At 40.1% G+C, this 21,733-nt stretch overlaps 1 protein-coding gene across 1 annotated transcript in view; it reads left to right on the top strand.

Annotated features, from left to right (window-relative positions):
• Window positions 1–14,185: 14,185 nt before the first annotated feature.
• Pus7 (pseudouridine synthase 7) overlaps window positions 14,186–21,733 on the top strand; it is a 10,250-nt gene continuing 2,702 nt past the window's right edge. The window contains exons 1-11 of the mRNA XM_043010081.2: window positions 14,186–14,472; window positions 15,014–15,108; window positions 15,572–15,730; window positions 16,016–16,165; window positions 16,982–17,105; window positions 17,599–17,677; window positions 18,285–18,412; window positions 19,304–19,457; window positions 19,590–19,787; window positions 20,845–20,992; window positions 21,628–21,733. The exon at window positions 21,628–21,733 is cut by the window's right edge and continues 73 nt beyond it. Of these exons, the coding sequence (XP_042866015.2) occupies window positions 14,282–14,472; window positions 15,014–15,108; window positions 15,572–15,730; window positions 16,016–16,165; window positions 16,982–17,105; window positions 17,599–17,677; window positions 18,285–18,412; window positions 19,304–19,457; window positions 19,590–19,787; window positions 20,845–20,992; window positions 21,628–21,733 (1,532 nt within the window). The 5' untranslated portion in view covers window positions 14,186–14,281. The remainder of the gene's footprint in view (window positions 14,473–15,013; window positions 15,109–15,571; window positions 15,731–16,015; window positions 16,166–16,981; window positions 17,106–17,598; window positions 17,678–18,284; window positions 18,413–19,303; window positions 19,458–19,589; window positions 19,788–20,844; window positions 20,993–21,627) is intronic.

Raw genomic sequence — 21,733 nt, forward strand, 5'->3', positions numbered from 1 at the left:
CAATCTACATCCACCATATATGGACCGGAATTATGACTGCGCGAATAAGATCTAATTTACAACTCTTACGCAACTCATACTTTTTGATTCTCTTTCACATTATCAAAGTGCGACGTATGCAAATTGATTAGAAGGTTTAATTATATCTAGCAAGTATACTCAATGTTGAGAGTCTATAGCTCCAAGATATTCACACCTAGATAAATTGGTCATGTATCTAGTTTCACATCGCGTAAGCATCGCGTCACATTTTCTATTCGCGTTCTTTATTCAATCAAGACCAACATGTCCAGTACATTCCTCTTCTTTGATAAAAAATCACTAATCATTAGCATACATATCAACATTATAATCTTACATTATAAGTTATCTATTATAGAGTTTGATATTCTATTATACTTCACCTTTAAGCCTGTCTGAGCATAATTAGTAAGCATATTTTCATTACTCTGTCAGCAAGGCTTGTCTCAAATTATGATCAATAAGGAGTATCCCGATCGAGCCACAGCCTTATGTCTTTCATCTCACAAGAAGCTTGTCATGTATTAATTGTTTAACTCAAATTTCAGTATCTATTAGAGACTCATAGTTTACTAATCATTATACTGAATCATATATGTCAATTCAACATAAGCAATAAATACGTGTCACACAGCTCTACTATTTACTATACATGTACACCATCATAACAAATGCTCTAAAGCATAGAAAGTTACATAAACATAATCAATGTATTAATACACACTTTCACTATAGTGTCATTACTCACGAGATAATACACACTACAACACAACACATAAAAACAACTACTTAATAACAAACCAACAGTATAAATTTATATATTAATCAGAATGAGAATAGTCATATACAATCAACTACTAACTCGTAAAGTTGACTGTTCGGTGCAACAAACACAACTACATACCAAATTTGGCAATCGTAGCAACACAGCGTGATGCAAGCACAGAAACCTTTGCAGAGAAATATTTACAACTGAGATTAGCTAATCCATAATTACTTTTCAAGCTCAGATAGCGGCGTGATATGATCATAAGTTAGCTGGCAACAGGCCTCTAAACATTGCCACATATCGAATATTTGTAAGTGGTAAAGATTCGCAATATGTCAGATATTGTTTCATATTACGTCCGTACACTAGCTGTATCTGCCTCATAGTCACGTAGACTTCTACTTTGACTTACTATAGCTCAAACAGTAGTATTTAATTTTTCATTATGATTAATTAATTTATCTTGTACATTACACTTTTCTAATATCTTTAAAAAATTTTAGTGGTTTAATCACACAGTATTAATGTTTATTATTACATTATCATCAAATTTTTTCAGTTGTTTTTTTTGTAGGGGGGGGGGGTTTCATTTTCCCGAGAGTTTGTTGTTTTAGTGTAGTTATCTTAATTATTTAACTATTGATCATCATGTTACATCATATTATCTTTTATTTCAGTCTATTTAGTAGTTTTCTACTAATCTATTTTACTATTGCTTTATCTTATTTTTGTGTTATTTTCCTCTCGATTATCTTTGTTATAATCTTAGAGTAGTATCGCTTTATTCTGTTTATAATGAGTATACACCTTACTCTTATCATATACATTATTTATTAACTTCATTACCTGATTGTTATCATAACCTTTGGAGAACTAATATTTCACAAGTTTTATGATACGAGGATAGGTTTTCGTTTTGGCACACAAGCTAATTAAGATTAGATAATATGCGAGTAAGGCATAGAATAGGCAACCGGTGTTATCGTGCACGGAGTTCACATGTTTAATCGCGACCACAAGATTAATCGAGTAGTCACTTCTAAATCTCAGTAACGTGGTCTTCAGGTCACCCTATGGCAACTTATGCGACAGACAAGGGGTTAGTAACTCAGCCGTGTCACACGTGTGACTACACCGACATACAACAACCTGCATCTCCACATTGGCTAGATACTATCATCCAACTGCTTTTACAATCTCCGTGAAGTTTGTGTGTTTACGCTAGTCTCACGACAGCCACTAAAGTATCTTTCCTAGTTAGCATGAGAGACAGAATGATCCAAAGAGAAGCTGTGTATGACTACATGATAAGTACACATTGTTGTCGAAGGAAAAGACTAAAGAGCCCGAGAGATATAGGACAGTTCGAGCGAAGGGTAAACAGCAGGATACAGTAGTTCTGACAGAGATTATAAGCAGTAGACGATGATCAGGCTTGGACAAAAGGTCAAATTGAGTAGGTGCGTTGGTGTTTAGGCGCTCTGAGTGATGCGACGTTGTAAGGAGACATTTGCATCTACAACTTGGGCGAGGCTTATTGACAGTCTGCGAAGCGAGAAGGAAAAAGCATTATGTCAGTAAGTGGTCATAGGCAAACAATATGATGAAGCGCGAGCGTGAATACATGTCTAATAATCGAGTAATCGAGGAATAAATTTTCAGGCTAGTAGCGATACAATCGACACTGAGGTTGTAAACACACAATACATTGAGTCGTGGATAAAAGTTGGAGATAGTCGTGTTAAGGAGACGTCACACAACGCAACATTGACAGTCGAGAGGTCATGAGACATAGCCAAGGCTGTGAAGGCAATTGCTTGTCAGTTCTCAGTCTGCTCAGTGGCTCTCATGCGCTTGTCCGAGAGAAAACACAGTATACTCTTGAGGTCCACTTCGCCACCGTAGGTGTTGCGGCGCATAGCTAGTGTGAGAGCCTGTAGAGAGATGTAGCGAGGTATGGCGTACTAGAAAGAATTGCGGCATGTAGCAAACAGTCATTCTCGTACATTAAGAATACACACGCTTTATTGTTACTTGTTGTGCGACTTTCATAGATTTGGTTATTTGACATTTTGCTACACATGTTTTCTCTTGAGTATCATCTAACACTTTTTTTGTTTTATGGTTATTCATAATACTACTTTGAGTAGTTGGTTTTTCGTACTAGATGGACAGAATGTGGTGGTAGTTATTGTGTTCGTGTTCGTGTAGTTTTTGATTAGCTGGCTGGTAGGAGATATTTAATCTGTCTACCTGGTACATGTATTGGAAGTTCATTTGGTTGACTTGTGGGGTTTTACAGGGTTGGTGTTTTTTTATTATGTAGTAGGTCTTCTGGGATAGGTCATGGTTGGGCCAAATTTATATTATAGCGTTGTGAGTGCTAAAACTGCGGGATCAGTCTGTATCCCTTTATTAATAAAAACAGGTCCATTAATAAGATGATAAGACACAACTTTGCCATTACACATCCAAAGATACATGTGCTAAATGTGATATGTATGGGAGTGCGTTTGGGGAGGTCACAGGTCACAGGTCACAGGTCACAGGTTGGTCAGCCTAATGACCGATAGAAATGAGGATGATGGTGATTATTATTAGGGTTATTGTTACGATTTGGTTATTGTTGTAATGAAAATTATAATGATGATGGGGATTGTGATTATGAGACAGCTACTTCTAGTTATTCATAATATACGTACTTATCTCTCATACTTAGCTGCATTAGATATTGAGGCGATTTTGATGTAATTGAGCAAAGATTCGATGGCCAGAACGTGTCTATAAATAGAATATGCAATATGAAGTTTCTTTTGTTTTGTCAAAATTCCAGAATTATTCCTTCCGCGAACAAGATATTTGTTCCATGCGTATTTGAGTTTTCAAAGGATTATAAAAATGTACTTGTGTGTGCACGACTGTGGACTGCATACTTTATTGTTGATCTGGGAGACTGGGAACTTTATGAAAAATTAGGTTTTACAATCTGAATAATTTTGGAATGTCTGGGACTCTCTCTCTCTCTCTCATATATTTGATTTAGATGTAGATTATATATATATAGATATTATTTATTTATATAGTATATATACAATAGTATATATTATATATATATATACAAGGAATGTATATATATATATTTATATATAGATATTGAATATATAGATTGGTATGTATGTATATATATCATTCTAAATATATATATAGTGTTAATTATTGTATACTTTTCTCTTCCTTTTGTTCATGTTTTATAGTCTTTGTTTTATCTGTATTATATCTTTCTTTTCCAGTGATGATTTTACATCTATATAATCACGTTACAGGATTTAATTATTCATTGATGTTACTCAGATTACGTGATCGTTGTAGTTTTCAGTTTTTTGGAAAACTCTGGTGGTGTTTTCAGTTATTTTAATAATACTAACCAATTTATTGTTGATTATGTGGTACATCTTCTTTTATACTATTTTCTTTGCACTACATTTAATATGGTATGTATTTTTTATTTTTTCTGTCACGGAATAGGTGGTTTTATGTTGCGATAGGTTTGCTCTTTAGTCATGAGTATTTATTCTATTTCAGTGATTTGATAGTGTAATAGTTTTGTTTATGTTGTATTTTAATTTTCTTTATTTATTAATTATATATTTAATTTTTTTTTTTAATTCGTCTACAACATTCTGTATTTTGGCTTTGTATTTTCTAATTTAATGTATTTGTCTGATGTTGTTTGTTATTAGCTTTAGAGTTAATTGTTGATTAATTTGACTATCTTTTTGTTGATTTTACATGATTTTAGATCAATGGTTGATTCATTTATCTACTATATATTCTTCTTTTTTTGTTTCATGTGTTCTATTGTATTTTCTTTTGTAGTATATTTTTTCTCTCATTCTTTTTTTATTTTTTTTATACAGTCATTTTTGTTTTTATCATGCTGTATTCTTTAATTCTTATTTACTAGAGCGTATATTATATCTATACGTGATTTTTATTGTTAGGAGGGTTTTTTTCATATTTTTTATGATATATTTTTTTTGATTTTTTGTTTGTGTTTGTTTTTTTATGTGATTATTCTTTTATCTTAGTTTTATAGTGTGTGTGTACTAGTAAGGTTTTCTTTGATTTCTATGATGAGTTTTTCTCTCTTTGTATTATTCATTTGTTAGTGACTCTGTTTCTAATTTGTTGTGGGGGGGATACTTTCTAGTCGGGTTTTTATTGGTTACACGCTAGAGTTATTTTATTATGTGCTCGAGGGGAGTGAGATGTCATAGGGAGCGGGGCTCATGATATGATTCTAGTTGTTAGGTGACAAGACTGATGATAGTAGGGAGCATGTTTGATCTATGTTTACTGTTATCTTATATATTTATTTGTATTGACTTTCAGTGTTGGTCTCTTTTTAGCAGTGGTTGATTGTATTGTGTTGTCTTTACTTGTTTCTTATTTGTCTTTTGTGTCTCTGGTTGGGAGAGAGAGGTGGGATGAGACAAGAGTAAGAGGGTTGTTAATGTTGGTGAATTGTTGGGTTTGGGCTTTTGAAGGAGTGTTTTTTTTTGGTTTGTGTTTGGTGTTATGTTAGTTCTTCAACAGTCGAGTTTTGTATGTTTGTGTTTGTCACTGTTGTCGTTGTTTTTGTTGTTAGCTGTATATTAGTTATATGATGGGTATAATGGGGTCTTGTTTATAGGGGTCAGAAGTTCACATGTCGACTTCTCACATATTGGGGATGGATGGTGGTGATGTGGGGGGAGGGGGGCTAATGGGATTGGGGGGCAGGTCTCAGGGAGGTGGGTCTGGGTGTTTGGAGTTGTTGGGGGTAGTATCTTTGTTGTTGAATCTGGGTTTGACTCAGGGGCACAGGCGGTGAACAGACATGGATTAGAGAGTCAGCAGGTGATAGATAGATGTGGACTGATGAATAAGGTGCTGACGTTCGGGGACTAGTGGACCAGAGGGCGCACTAGGTAGTGTAGTAACACAGGGGAGAGGGGGTAGAGCACAGGAGGGAGTAAGAGGGGTGGGGGAGACTGGATAGGTATGGGGTCTATAGGTAGGGAGATGAGAGTTGGTGAGAGGACAGAGGGCTTACTGCGACAGGCGGAGGAGGGGGGAGAGGGGTACTGAGTGTGTGTTTAGGTAATGTGTAGAGGTTGAGGGAGAGGTTCGAGGTTAAATTAGTCTATAGGATGCACAGTAGATGAGTGACATGAGAGAGATAAAATGAGTAATGACTATAGAGTATTGGTAGGGATGGACGATGAGATTTTTAATACAATACATATTTACTCTCTTTGAAGATACACTTTCTATTGGAGATTAGATTGAGATTTAAGACTTAAGTTAGTTACTAATTTTTAAGCTTATACGAGTAAGACGATAAGAAGAAAGAGGGAGAAGAGGGCGCAGTAGTGGATGATAGACAAGAGAACGTTATAGGACAGGGATAGTCGACGACGATTGTGAACAGAAAAAGGGAGGAATTACGAAGAATACACTGTTACGGTTGTGTTCATCTTTTTATTTTTTTCTACTATGAGGTGATATGGTCATCTGGGGTGAATTTGAGGGATTTCTTTTGATGGTGTGTCTGTCAGGTGTTTTTTCTTTGTTACACTGAACGTGTCATGTTATATGTGCGATCTGGTGGATAGGCTTAGTATGACCTATGGTGGCAGACATCTGGAGAACAGTGATATGATTTTTTAGGATTGAGGTGGGGGGAGAGGGAGGATGACTATATGGTAAGACAGTGAGGAAGAAAGTTTGGGGGGAGTGGTGTGTTGTGTAATAGAGTTGGGGGGGAGAGGGTGGCAACAAGGAGAGATGAGGTGGGTGGGTCTGACAGGAGGCACAGAGAGCAAGTGATAGGACGCACACAGAGGTGGAGGTAGGGAGTGGTTGAGAGAGACGTGACGGAGAACATAGAGGAGGGTAGGGAGACGAGCACAGACAGACTGAACAACGTGGGGTAGGAGAAGAGGAGATGGTAACACATGACAGACAGGGACGGGAAGGAACACAAAGAGGAGGGAGACGAGATAGAGGAGAGAGAGAGAGTCATGAGAAGACATCGAGAGAGAGGGAGGGACAGGCAATGTGACTGGATGTAAGCAGATAGGAGAGCACTGTAGAGAAGACTGCACTAGGGACGTAACGAGACGGGGTGAGGTTGGAGAGGGGTGTGTAGAGAATAGTCTGCAAGCAGGGGTGGTATGGATGGTTGGTCAGACACGTATGGGGCTAGGCGATGTGAGTGCAGGGGATCGGATGTGTGATTGATGTAGGACTAGAGAGGTCGAGGTAGTGCGGGTGCGGACTGAGTTTATTGTGAGGGGTGAGAGAAGACTGGTAGTGCATGATTAAACACATGGTTGCGAGAGGCAGGATGATGAGAAGTCAGAAGATGAAGATGAAACAGAAGACGCGTGGAAGAGACAGCATAGAGTCAGTCTGAGGACAAAGAAAGTAGAAGAGTCATAGGTTTGAAACGGAACAAGTCAGTATGAAGAAGCACAAGACACTCAGGATCAAATAAATCCAAATAATAAAGATTAGGGACAACTAGAAAAGGGAATGATCAGGTGGGAAGAGGGATGGCACAAGATGTCAGATCACACAGGAGGAGAGTCACTGAGACAATTTTAAATAGGTATATAGTGCACTAGACAAGAGTACAGGAAACAGTGGGGGGGGTGCAGAATCGAAGAAGGGATGTTGATGTCAAGCTGGGACGGCAAAACAGTAACTGGAGGCAGAACTATAGCGGCGGCGCAGCTATGAACTGAAAAAAGGTAGGAAAGAGAAGTGGAAGTAAGGAAGGACAGGGACACGGCATGAGACAGCTAGGGGCTGGGATGGTACGACAAGCGGTGAACGAGCACGAAAAAAGATAACAAAGAGAACAATCATCAACGGATGGAGAGGGGCATAAGGAGAACACAAGAAATCGGCACAACGTAAGCGTCAGGATATGAACTGACGCAGACACACAAGCGCACTTGGGGCGAGAAGGGGGCAAGAAAGGTCACGTGAATGCGACAGAGGAAGATGGAGGAATGTGGACACAGCACGCGTTCAAGATTGCGTCTGAGACAAGATCTAACACTGACAGTCTGACAAGGCGGATGCATTCGGAATGACTCAGACTGAATAAAGACATTCAGTAAGTCAGACATACTAGGCAGTCAATACGAGGTAGGTTTCTTGTCTCAAGTCACGCATTAAGACACACTAGTTGTTGAGGCTATGACAATCGGACTAGACAAGTGAGCACTACGATTTTGCAGAAAGAGGATGGAGGAAAAGGAATGTGTCAAACAGACAAAGAAGATGACATGAGGTGACATGACTGTACAAAAGAGGTAAGAACAAAGATAAAGACATATGGCACAGAAGAAGAAGAAGATGCATAAACTAAGAGAAAGGAGAAGACACATAATGGAGAAAGAGGAAGAAATAATCTTACGAATAAGAAATAAAATTAAATATCACAAATCAATGCATCAGAACAGACACTTAACAGAGGATCGAAGAAAAAGAAGAAAGAAGAAGAAAAAGAAAAAAGAAACAATCATTAAAGAAGAAGAAGAAAAAGAATGAAGAAGAAGAATTTAAAGAAGAAGAGAATTACATAAGGAGAATAAGAAGAGGGGAACATGTCCATACAAAATCTTATGCTGCGCAACACGCATACTACAAACATACTCTAACAAGAAGAAATGATTAAAGAACTTAATATTGAAAGAAGAAGGAGGTTAAAAAAAGAAAGAAGAACAGAAATTAAAGAAGAAGACAAAAGAGAAAAGAATAGCGACAGAAATGACGGCGGGGGACATAGAGGGGATAGGGAACTAGGCAGCGAATAGAGAGCAATAATGGTTGCGAGCACTACTAGGAGACAGCTAGAAGACAGATGGCGGTATATTAGAGATGTGTGGTTTAAGGGAAGTCATGTATAACCATGGCAGATATACACTGGGGAACAGTGACAAGACACTGGAGGGGTGTATAAAGTGGATTATAATGAGTGGAGAGAAAGACGCAGACATATAAGTATGGAGATCAAGGGAGAATAATCAAGGAACAAGAGATACAGGAATCAAGCAAGCAGAGAGGATCTAGAAGGTTTTGTAGATTTTTAGACAGAGAATAATGGGTAAGACGACAGAGATAGATGAAGGGAGATACAGACGAGAGCGACAGACACGGTGTACATGAGCTCAAATGAGGACACGGCTGTTAGAGAGAGCATAGACGCGAAGTACAGGGATCAAGCGAGGTGTATGATCACAGGAGAGAGCATATGTGAGTTTATAAGACGAGACATTGATTTGGAAATACAGGTAATAAAATGGTGAACATGGTCGATTAGGTGAAAGGACACTTGTGGAGAGGAGGGGTTACAAGAGATGTAGAGATAACAATAAAAAGTGTTTGCTGTTAACAAAAATGAATTTAAAGAATAATAAAAACATGTAAAAAGCGAAAAAGATATAGAAAAGAATTAAGAAAAAGAGAGAGAACAATAGAGGACAGGAAGGAAGAGAGGGAAATAAGTGGCGAGGGGTAAGGTGAGGGTGTACAACAGAAGAATAGGGGATATGGGAGGAGCGAGGAGAGGACACAGGGCAAGAGATTAGATGGTCTTGCACACAGAACGATTGACATGGGTAGGCGGAGAGTAAGAGCAGGCAAAGAAATGGGGAGGTTTATGGGTGATTAAGATCTGATGATTGAGGAGAAGAGAATTATATGTAGAAGGAAGAATGGAATTCGAGTGTCAGGAGTGACGAGAGTAAGGGTGACGAGGAGAGACGGAGAGTAAGCAGACAAGAGTAGGAGAGCGACAATAGAGTGATGTAGACGCGCGATACAGTACACGGAAACACACACAGGGAGTAGAGGAGGGTGGCTTATTTCATGGGAAGGACGAAGGAGACAGATAGAACATAATACAGAACGAGACACAGTAATGGGGTATCTATTATAGGTTACTTTGGGAGGAGGGTATACAGACACACAGTGAGTCTATGACACAGTGAGCGGAGTATCACACACAATGAGTGAGACTGGATGGAGTGAGACAGACAGGTTGAGATTTCGAGAGAGAGTAGTGATGTCATAGAGAGACTGGGGGGGAGACTAGGGTTGTATCAGTGGGTTAGGTATTGTGAGACGAGGGCGAGAGAATGACGGGGACGGTGGGGGGGTACGTGGTCGGGGGGGAGTCTGGGGGGGGAGGGAGTACAGAGATGTTGTGCAGTGTTCATGTGGGATGGGTGGTGTATGGTGTGGTGTGGGAGGTTAGGGAGGATAGTATTAAAGGTGTTGGGTAGTGAGTCTAGTGTGGCAGAGTCTGTGAGTGTTTATGGTGCAAGTGTTGAGGGATGGTGTGGTTAGGTTTAGGTGTCTGGTCTTGCATGATGTCGTTCTAGACATTTTTTACACACTTTGTCTACAGGTTGTTTTGTGTGTGTTGTCTGTTAGGATTGTCTTGTTACATTGTGTGTTTGTTGTGGTGGTGTTATTTTGTATTTGTGTGTTTTGACTATGTTGGTCTTGTAGTGTGTGGTGTTTTGTATTGGCTTTGTATGGAGTTGGTGATCTGGAGTCTCTGTGTCTTTGGTCAGTGTTAGTGAGTTTTTTGTTCATTGTTTGGTGTTATGTCATAGATCTGAGTTGTTAGTTTGTGTATCTGTTGTTTGTATATGTTGTTGATGTTTGTTAACATGTTTTTTTATCTATTTATTTCTTGTGTGGTTGTTTAGTGTTAGTATATGCTCTATTTGTTTAGTGCTAGCGTCTGTATATCTTCACATAATTAATGTGCTATAATAGATGATGTTACATGTATAGACGTAACTGGTATTTGTTCATATCTTATATCTTGATATAGTTTATATATATATATGTGTAGTTTGTTCTGTAGTGACTTGTCTTGGTTGTGTTGTAGTAGGAGTGGTAGAGATCTGTGTTGTGTGTTGGAGGAGTTTGTTTTGTAGTGTGTATTGTCTGTTTGTCTTTTGTTTTGGGTATTATACACTTTTGTACCTTTTATATTCTAATGATCATTGATTATATATAGCATTTAATATATTATATACAACTACTGTTTACTGTTTGTGTGTATTTTCATGCATCTTGTCTTGTGTGTGTGTGTTGACTGTGGTGAGTGGTGGTACTGTATGTGTGTGGTGGTAGGGTTGGGGTGCAGGGCGGGGTTTGTGTGGGGTCGTGGGAGGAGTGTGAGTAGTCTGTTATGAGAGGTTTAGTTTTGACTGGGTGTTTCTTGTTGGTGTTGGTGGCTCTGTTGTGGGATATGTAGTAGTGTGGGCGGTATGGTTCTGCTGATGAGGTGTAGTGGTTTTCTGTTTGCTTAAGATCTGTGGTGTGTGTGTCTGTGGTTTAATTGTTGTTTCGAGTGTTTCACTGTCTAGTTGTTGTGTACTTGTTTTAATTGGTTAGTTATTGTATTGTCTCTACATGTATTGTATGTATGTGTTGTGTACTTATATAGTGGTTTGGTCTGGATCAGGATTTTTGTTGTTCTGATGGTGTGTTGTGTTGAGGTGTTCTTTGTTGTTATTGTCTTTTCAATGACTATCTCTGTTGTTGGTTCTTGTTTGTTCACAAGGTGTCAGTCAGGTGAGGCTTGAGGGTATGTTAGGTGGTTTTGTGTGTTTGTGTGACTAGTGTTAGTTTTGTGTATAGTTGTTTGTGATAGTAGTCTGTTGTTGTGTGTTTTGTGTTGCTTTTTTTTAGTGTCTCTGATTTACGTCTTTGTTGTAGGGGTGGTGATGTAGGACAAGGATGTTTGTTTATGTTGTGGGAGTTGACTATATTGGTCTTTTATCTTGCTTGTTGAAATATGTAGTTTTGTTTAGTCGAGTATTCTGGTGCTGTGTTTGTGTTGGGTATTGGGGGTGGGAGTGGGTGGAGACGCAGGGGGGTGGGGGGGGTGGGGGGGGTGGGGGTGGGGGTCTGGGGGCTGGGGGAGGTGGCGGTATATGTGGAGGAGAGTCTGGAGAGGGGTGGGTAGTGTCGGGCGAGCGGGGTTACGGTATTGCTACATTTGTATTGTTGTGAGTGACGAGTGTGAGTGATGTGGGGACACGAAGTTCATCATGGTGGTGGAGAGATGTAGAAGGAGACGGGGATTCTATTGGTATTATGGGGTGATGACATTGGTGTATCGTAGTGACTTTGGGGGGTGAGGCGAGGGGGGTGCAGGTGTTTGATTTCTATACACGAGTGCTATGAGCGGTGGTGTGGTGTAGGTAAGGTAGAGAGTGGTGGCGTGGATTAGGGATATGTATGCAGTACGTATGACGGTGGTGGTGTTGGGGGGGATAGAACGTTGTAGGTGTGATGGCGTATGGTGGTATCTGTGATTGGTGATGGTGATAAGGGTGATGATTGTTGGGAGTGAGAGGGGCGGGGATGATGGATGGATGGTGTAGTGATGAGGATTATGGTGATGGTGGTGATGAGGGATTGATGGTTGATGGTGTATGAGATGATGTATGGTGGTTGATGTATCATCATGGTAGGGGTGATGAAGATGGTTTTTGGTGTGGTGAGGTTATGTTGGTAGGTTTGTGGGGTGGTGTGGTTGGGGTGGTAGAGTGTGGTGATATGAAGGTGTTATGATGATGGACATGGTGGTGTTGGGTTGTGTTGGTGGGGGCGAAGGGGAGGAATGGGGTTTGTGAAGGATAGTGGGATGTGTATGGGGGGGTGGATATTTTGTGAGGTTGTTGATTTAGGTAATGGTGATGATAGGGATAAGGGTTGTTTAGTGCGAGGGGTCTAGTGATGTTTTATTGGTAATGGGGGTAGTGAAATGGTAATGGGATGTATATAATATGGGATAATATGGTAAATATAGATATATATAATATGATGTAATAATATAGAATACTAGAATAGTAGATATTAATATAGATAGTAGATATAGAATATAGATATATATATAGATATAGGATATTTATATAGATATAGACAACTTCAATCTCACACTCAACTCACACTTAGTCACACTCACACTCACACTCTCACTCATCTCACACTCACACTCACAACTCACACTCACACTCACACTCACACTCACTCTCACACTCACTCTCTCACTCTCACTCACACTCACAATCAAACTCACGATCATCACCACGCACACTCACAACTCACCTGATAACACACACACGCACGCACGCACGCACGCATACACGATTCATACGATAGCAGAGTAGTATGAAGGAAAATGAATTACTCTTTTCTAAAGTTCATTAAAGTTCAGATTTTAAATTTATAAATACACAAGTTAATGGCGTTACATGAAAGTAATGTCAAAGTTGATTCAGTAATAAAATAAATAATAAATGAAGTTGAAGTCAAAGCCAAAAAATGAATGTAGCACCTTTACTTAATCTGAACGAAGAAAAGCGAATACAATTTTATTAGAATGACTTTTTAATATCTAGAGCTCCTTATTTCTAAAACATACTCTTGTATACCAACAAAAGTATATACCTAAACATATTAATTAATCCAAATACATAACAAGCTAGTATTAGAAGTGATCATACCGAAAATTAAACATCAAACGAAAACGAAGTCACAGTCAAGATCCGAACCGAATGTCGCATGTGGATCTGAACGAAAAACAACAACATTAGGAAGGCAAGTAGCGCGTATGTCGATCTCAGCAACTTGATTACGCTCTGTTTCGTCTTGCATTTCCTTTTGGCCGGCAAATTTTAACGGAAAAAGATCCACAAGAAGCCTCAGGTAGGTTATTTCCAGTGTAATTTCGTAATGTCAGGTCAAAATAAGATTGGTTGTGGGAGTTTGGAAGATGAGATGTATGTGAACAGCTGATTCTCACGCGGTTTCTGAATTTAAAATGTAATTGTAGTAAAACTTCGATGATTTAGTTGTAAATATGGGTAAATGTATCATTGATTTAGTATTTTTTGCACATGTGACCATTTCCACGGCTGTGGGGGAGTGAGGTATTGTTGGTGTTGGGGGGGGGATGTGTGGTAAATGTTAGGGTATGGTAAGATTGTAATTTCTGATGAGGTTGTGGGGTTTTAGGGTTTTATTGGTGGTGGTTCTTTATTATTGGGGTTGGGGATTTTTTTTTGATGTTGTGGGAGTTTTTTGGGAGGGGAGTTTGGTGTATTTTTTAGTTTTTGATGTGTGGGGTTTTTTTGTGGTTTGGGGGTGGTGGGGTGGTGAGGTGGGTTTGGTTGGTGTTTGTGGTTTTGTGGGTGGTTGTGATGGGTATATTGTATTTTATAAAATGTGAATTGTATAGTAGAATTGTTGAAATGTATGGTATTGGTGGGTTATTTGATATAAGGGGATTGGGGGTGGGGGGGGTCACCGGCCGTAGAAGAAAACAAAACCAAGGGTGAAGAAGTTCCCCAAGGACACAAAGATAATCAAAAGGAAAATGGAGACGCCTCAAAAGAAGATGTGGTAATGGACGACAGTGAAGCCAAGGACCCCAAAACCCTAGGGGGTGAAGACACATCCAAAGTGCAGAAGGAGGATGGTAACAACGAGACAGAGAAGAAAGAAAGCGTGAAACCTCCTCGCTCCATTGAGAAGGAAGTAGGGATCACACAGTATGTGGGGACACATGAAGGCTTCTTTGGCATCTTAAAGCAAAGGTAATTGTTACTGTTTATTAACCCATTCACGCCGGGGCCATTCCGGCTTTGCACGGTCGCTATACCGAGGTTTTCGAACGCATCATCCGAACGCTTCGAGATACTGGGGAGGGCGCGAGCTGGGCTGCCCGCTCGCTCACGCGAGCGCGGCCATGGCAGAATTCGTCGGCGGCGTTGAGAGAACACACGAAAGTGTCAGGCAGTATCGGCGTGAGTGGGTTATACATACATATAAAACTACTTTGTGTTATTTTAAGTAAAAAAAGAAAGAAATGATAAGGCATAAGGTGTAAGTAATATTAGTGATCAACTTGATACTGCCTTGACTGTCCTCAGCAAATGAATAGATTGGTAATGTTTTCTGTTCTGCATACCTGAACCTTTTTTATTTTATTTTGTTCTTTTATTCTCTTTTTCTCTTTCATGTATTCTTCTTTCTCTTTTCCTTTATTTCTTACATTAATCAAATTCATAATTAAATTATTTGCAATACCATCATTTAGTAATAACCATTTGCCATCTTTTTCTTTCCCTCTTTCAGGTATTCAGACTTCCAAGTTAACGAAGTGTCGAGTTCAGGTGAAGTAATCCACCTAACCGACCTGTCCATTCCTCCCGTGCCGCAGGACATTCCAGGTAACATTGTTCTTGTCCTTTGTCTCCTTGGTGCCCCATCAGTTGCTTGTGTGGAAATGGTGAATGTTGCAATAAAAGGAGAGAGAAATTTGTGACAGAGGGAGAAGGAGAGTGAATAAGTTAGTGAGTGAGTGGGTAAGAAGGAAAAAGAGAGAAATGGAGAAGAAGTTTATTATGATTGAGAGAGGATATTTTTGTTTAGATGTTATTGTTGATTAAGGTATCTATCGGTGTATGTACTATTTTTTCCCCAGTGTCAGAAGCACTTATGTTCATGTTCATTTTAAAGACTCCAATGCTATATCACTCTTGGTATTTGGAATATAGATATATAGATATAACAACAGTAAAAAAAAAAAAAAAAAAAAAAAAAAAGATTGCTTCAAAATGCAAATTGAATGAAAAGAACATTAAAACCTATCCCTCTCCCCCATCCCCCTAACCTACTCTCGGCATATTTTAGAGGTCCCTACGGAGATGCCCCCAGAGCTCACACCAGTGAAGATGGCTGAGATTGACCGGATCCTGGGGAAACCCCTACGACTGGTGGCCTGCCCTCCCCCCAAGGCGGAGGAGGAGGAAGATGCAGCCAGCAACGAGAAGGAAGAGGAAAAGAAAGGTGGTAAGGGGAGGTTTTTGTATTCTATTACGTTATTTTGACAAGTCAAGAAAAATGTGTTTATACAAATGCAACTACAATGTGTAGATATATGTGTACATAACTATGTAAAAGTGCATATACATAACGTGATAGGACATCATCTGTCATAAGGTAATTATTCCAATGACGCGATATCATGTCAGCAAATGTGAATGGGTCAATCATTAACTCACTTAAACCCAAATCCAATGACTCACATAAACCTCATATTTTATCTTCTTTCTCTTTTTTTGTTTTTTTCTGCAGATGACATGGAGGTTAGGATCTGCGTCGACAACACAGATAAGGAAGGACGAACTGCCATCCACAAAACAGTCAAGGCAAAATATCCGAATGTGGATAGCTTGTTCAGGGAAGATAACGGCAAGAAGTTCATCGTCATCCGGAAGAAGAAAGGTAAGGGTGACGGAGGGAGAGGGAGCGAGGGAGGGAGCGAAGGAGGGAGGGAGGGAGAACAAGAACAAGAACAAGAACAAGAGGGAGATGGTTGAGAAAGAGAGGGAGTGGTGAAGGTGAAGGCAAGGAATGCTATAAAGAATAATCATTATGCAAATAAAACAAATGCAAATTATTTTAAAGAAATGCTTGATACAAATAGATTAAAATTTGAATAGAAATGGATGCTAAAAAATCAGAAAGAAAAGAAGAGTAGGATGGAGAGAATGAGGTTAGGAAAAGGGAGAAAAAGAGGGAGGAAAGGAGGGAGAAGTGTCAACAGTTCATCTTTGTCCCTAGGTGTGAGAAAAGTAGGGAAGGGGAGAGAGGGAGAGGGAGATGGAGTGACAGAGAGAAAAAGAGAGGGAGATAGACCAACTGAGAGAGAAAGAATGAGAGCGGTTGGGAATAGACAGGTTTATTAGTAGATATATCTGTAAAAAGATAGAGGTGTGTGTATATTCATGTAACTGAATATAAGTAAAAATACATGTGAATAGTGAGAGGTGTGTGTATATTCATGTAACTGATATAAGTAAAAATACATGTGAATAGTGATTGATATGTATATGAATATAAAATGATATGAATAAAAATCATACTGCAAACAATTATAAATGCAACTTATATAAAGGAAAATCTTATAAAATTTTGAATAGGAATGGATGCAAAAAAGTCAGATATTAATCAATTACAAAAATGTGAATAGATACAAATACAAGCATGATTAAACACAAACAAGAATGAACAGATGAATAGGTGAATAACCTCTTTCAGCGAAGGGGATGTGCCGCCAGGTGAGGACGTCTTGGCCCAGGTCAAAGCAACACACGACCTTTGTGCTCTACAAGGAGAACATCGACACAATTGTCGCCATCAACCTCGTAGCCTATAAGCTCAGGTCAGACAGTGACTGTGTAATTTTTTTCTTCTGCTTTTTCTTCTTAACCCTTTCCCGACGGGGCACGCGCTACGCGAAAACCCCTAAGCCGGGCGATTGCAATATTGCATTGAAATCGTCACACTGTCATGACGCGCTGGCATCGGGAGTTTAGCTGTGTCACACGAATGTGACGCACCGTTGTCATAGGGTTAAATTTTGATCTTCTATTTTTCTTTCTGCTTCTTTTTTCTTATCCTTATTTTATTGTTATTTATTCTGAGATCGGATCTTGTCACCTTGGGCATTGTGGTTTTAAAGATATTTATACATGTTGTTTTTCTCCCAAAAAGCATGTGATTTATAATTTGAAGGATACCTATAATGCCAGATACTTGGCAGTTATAGATAGTTCAATACATTTATGGCTGAACAAATCTTGAGTATTAACCAACAAGATGCAATTGTATTCTTTTCATTAAAACTAAACTTGGAAATTGGTTTTGTGTTGCAGACTAAAACCCAACCTATTTGCATATGCTGGGACAAAGGATAAGCGTGCTAAAACAAGTCAGCTGGTATCTGTTAGTAAGGTGTGTATGAATATAGGCACATACACACATGTAAACACATACACCAAATCACTCATACATAAATGTTAACACACACATGTGAAGGGTTCATGCTGAACAAATCACACACACACACACACACACACACACACACACACACACACACACACACACACACACACACACACACACACACACACACACACACACACACACACACACACACACATACACATACACATACACACGTACACACACATACATACACACACATACACACACACATACATACACACACACATACATACACACACATACATACACACATACATACACACACATACATACACACACATACACACACACACATACACACACACACACACACACACACACACACACACACACACACACACACACACACACACACACACACACACACACACACACACACACACACACACACACACACACATACACACATTCACTCACTCACTAACGCTCAGGTACATGCATGTAAAATGAAAGATTGAAATAAAAATGTATCCATTGATAAAAAGTTGCATTTTCCCAAAAATATCACATATTCATCACCCTCAATAGAGTTAAGAAATAACATTATATTCAGGTCGCACCAGAAAAGCTAGCATACGCCGCGAGGAAAGAGAGAGGCGTTTACATTGGCAACTTCACCTTCCACCACAAGCCTATGAAGCTCGGCTCGCTGCAGGGAAACCACTTTAGGATCGTGCTCAGGTGGGTCACTTTTCCAGCGGCTCAGAATGGATGGATTTGACCAGAGGGTAATTGCGGTCAGGTGGGTTGGCTTTTTAGACGCTTAGAATTGACGGATTGACTTCGATTGGCTCAGAGGTATGAAGCTTCAAGCCCCATATATATATATGGTCAATAAATTCATGACAACACAATAAAGAGGTATGAGGCACTAAATTTATAACTAACCTCATTCAGCGCTTGATGATGGCAGTTGGTGTAGTGGTTGCATTAACAAGAAAAAATTATTACACATTTATTGTGGAAATAGGAATCATTTGTTTTCCTTGTCTCCAATGGGCATGTTTCATAAGGTTGGATCCCTGTCTTACTGCATTTTTTTTAAAGAAGAAGTTATTCTTTCATTTGTGTAACTAAGGCTTCATATTGAATGCTAATTAGTATAATTTTGCTATTGTATGGTATATAGACTTGTATATCATCCCATCAGTCTTAAAAATGATAGAAAACACACAACACTTTAAGAAGCCCAGCCCATGTTGAACACCTGAAGATGTGGCCCGTCTCAAAAGGGTTGATACATCTCTGTGATATATAGGTGATTATCATTAGTAAACAATTCTAATTAGATTGATAATCCCTTAACAAAGGATGATGTGATATCACATAATGGCTTTTTGTATGTCTGACATGCTGGGTAATCAGGTGCGTAGTGGCTACCCACTGCCTCAGCAGATGAATAATCCTCTGTGGTTGGCCTGCAAAACACCCTGGTGTAGTGTCAAGGTGGAGCCAAAAGCACCCTGTCATTAACGGGTTAAGAATGATTTAAATAATCCTTTTTACATTAAACATTATTCTATAAGTGATTGTTAAATCTGGTTAGTCAAAGGATTAACTATATTTTTCCAGAGAGGTGAAGGCGTCGGACGAGGCAATAGAGGCTGCAGTGGCTTCTCTGCGGTCGCAAGGCTTCATCAACTATTACGGCACCCAGCGGTTCGGGACGAGCAATGTGCCCACACACAGCATCGGGAAGGAACTGCTCAGGAGCCAGTGGCAGGAGGTGAGGAGGAGGTTAAGAGGAGAAGGGAAGGCGTGAGGGAAAGAAGGGGGGAACTGAAAAGTGGCAAAACTTCATCGTTCATTACGTCCTCCTAGATTGACTTCATTCATTAGAAAAGACCTCCTTTTGTAGGCCGTGAACCTTATCCTGTCGCCCCGAGAAAACGACGACACCGATGTGAGCCGTGGCTGCAGAGTTTGGGCACAGAAGAAGGATCCCGAGGCAGCTCTGAGGGCGATGAGAAGGGCAGCTGATTCGTCTATTGAGGGCCAGCTCCTCCATGGGCTCAACAAGCTCCAGAAGAATGATCTTGTGGGAGCCATTATGAGAGTGGGTCTGAGTTTGTTTGTTTGTTTGTTTGTTTTCTTCTCTGTTGCTGGTTGCTCTTTTGTGCCTTTTTTTCTCTCTCTCTATTTTTGGAGGGTTCTTAGCTCTCTCTCTCTCTCTCTCTCTCTCTCTCTCTCTCTCTCTCTCTCTCTCTCTCTCTCTCTCTCTCTCTCTCTCTCTCTCTCTCTCTCTCTCTCTCTCTCTCTCTCTCTCTCTCTCTCTCTCTATATATATATATATATATATATATATATATATATATATATATATATATATATTTCTATCTCTATTTCTCTCTGATGATAATGATTTGCAAATAACTTATTAAGGTAGAGTAACTACAATATCCTCAAATCAAAAATTATATCATAGAAATGACCCAGAACTGCAAACAGCCTCTAAAAGGTTGAGGTGCAAGTTAGGAAGTTCTTAATTTTTTCTCTTACTCATTTCTTTCTGCCTGCCTTACTCTCTTCCCCTTCTCCTTCCCTCTCTATCTTACTCATCTTCTGCATTACCTGTCTCTTCCTCTCACTTTCTTTCCCATCCCCCACTTTTTCCTCCTCCCTCCTCCTCCTTCATCCACCCCTCCCTTCCCATTCCCCTTTTCTATTCCTATTTCCACACCCCTATTCCTTCCACTCCCTCTCTCTTACCTTTCCCCCTTGCCTCTTCCCTTCAATTCCCTTTTCTCTTTTCCCCTTTCTGTCTTCTTTTTCTTCTCTGCCCCTTTGTTTATCCCCCTTTCCTCTTCCTTTCCCTTACTTTCCTTTCCCCTCCTGTCTTCTTCCCTTCCCTTCCCTTCCCTTCCCCTCCCCTCCCCTCCTTCTTCTTCCCTCCCTCTCCCTTCCCTTCCCTTCCCTTCCCTTCCTTCTCCTCCCCTCTCCTCTCCTCTCTCCCCTCTCCCGTAGCCTCCCCTCCCCTTCTTTTCCCTTTTCTTTTCTTCCCTTCCCTTCCCTTTCCCTCCCTTCCCCTCCCTTCCCCTCCTTCCTCTTCCTTCCTCTTCCTTCCTTCCTTCCCTCTCGTTTCCCATCCTTTACTCTTCCCCTTCTCTCCACAGATCCCCAGAAACATCCGCAACCTGTACCTGCACGCTTACCAGAGCTACCTGTGGAACCGAGTGGCGTCCAGAAGAGTTGAGGAGTTTGGGCTGAAGGTGTTGCCAGGGGACCTCGTCAGAAAGCAGGGCACAGCGGTCACAGATGAAGGTATGGGGTTGGTTGTAGGGTTGGTTGTAGGGTTGGGGTAAGGTTTGAGGGTTGATTAGGAATATGAGGTTTGTGGAGGTAGGGGATGTGAGGGTATGAGGACTGAGAGTCAGGGCTGGATTGTGGGTTGTTATAAAGAGATTGGAGGGTGTTTAGGGCTTGTGCATTATGGGAGGGGTTTAGGGTTGTTTTTAGGGGAGGAGGGTGGGGGTTAGTGTGTAGGGTAAGGTTTTTGAGAAGAGATAGTGTTTTGTTAACCCATTGATGATGGTGTGACACACCAGTGTGACGTCCCCGAGGCGATATTACTTAGGCCTGGCGTAGGGGGTTGCCCGTCGGGATTATGTTAATAGAAAACAGATATTGTGCTGTGTGCTAAGTAGGTGTTTGTTTCTAGGACCATGTTTAAGGGGTGTTTTTATCATTTGTATTGCTGTTAAGTAAGTGTGTGAGTGTGAATAATAAAAAAAGGAATATGTTTTCTGTGTTGATATGCATGTTTGTGTTTGTGTTTAAAGACATGTTCATTGCATTAGAGTTAAGAAATCACCCTAAGGATTTAAAAGTTGTTGACTAAGATTATGCGAGTGATATTGATTTCCACTTCCTCCATTCCCTCCCAATCTCTCTTCCAGAAGCAGAGGAGGTCATGTGTGAAGACCCGTCCACCGAGGTCGAGGCAGACATGGAGGAGGCAAAAACAGTGGAGGGCGGGGCTTCAACCACAGAAAGCGGGGCTGC

The sequence above is a fragment of the Penaeus japonicus genome, unplaced genomic scaffold (assembly GCF_977035675.1).
Source record: "Penaeus japonicus unplaced genomic scaffold, GWHDUDI00000001_assembly GWHDUDI00000042, whole genome shotgun sequence".
NCBI lineage: Eukaryota > Metazoa > Arthropoda > Malacostraca > Decapoda > Penaeidae > Penaeus > Penaeus japonicus.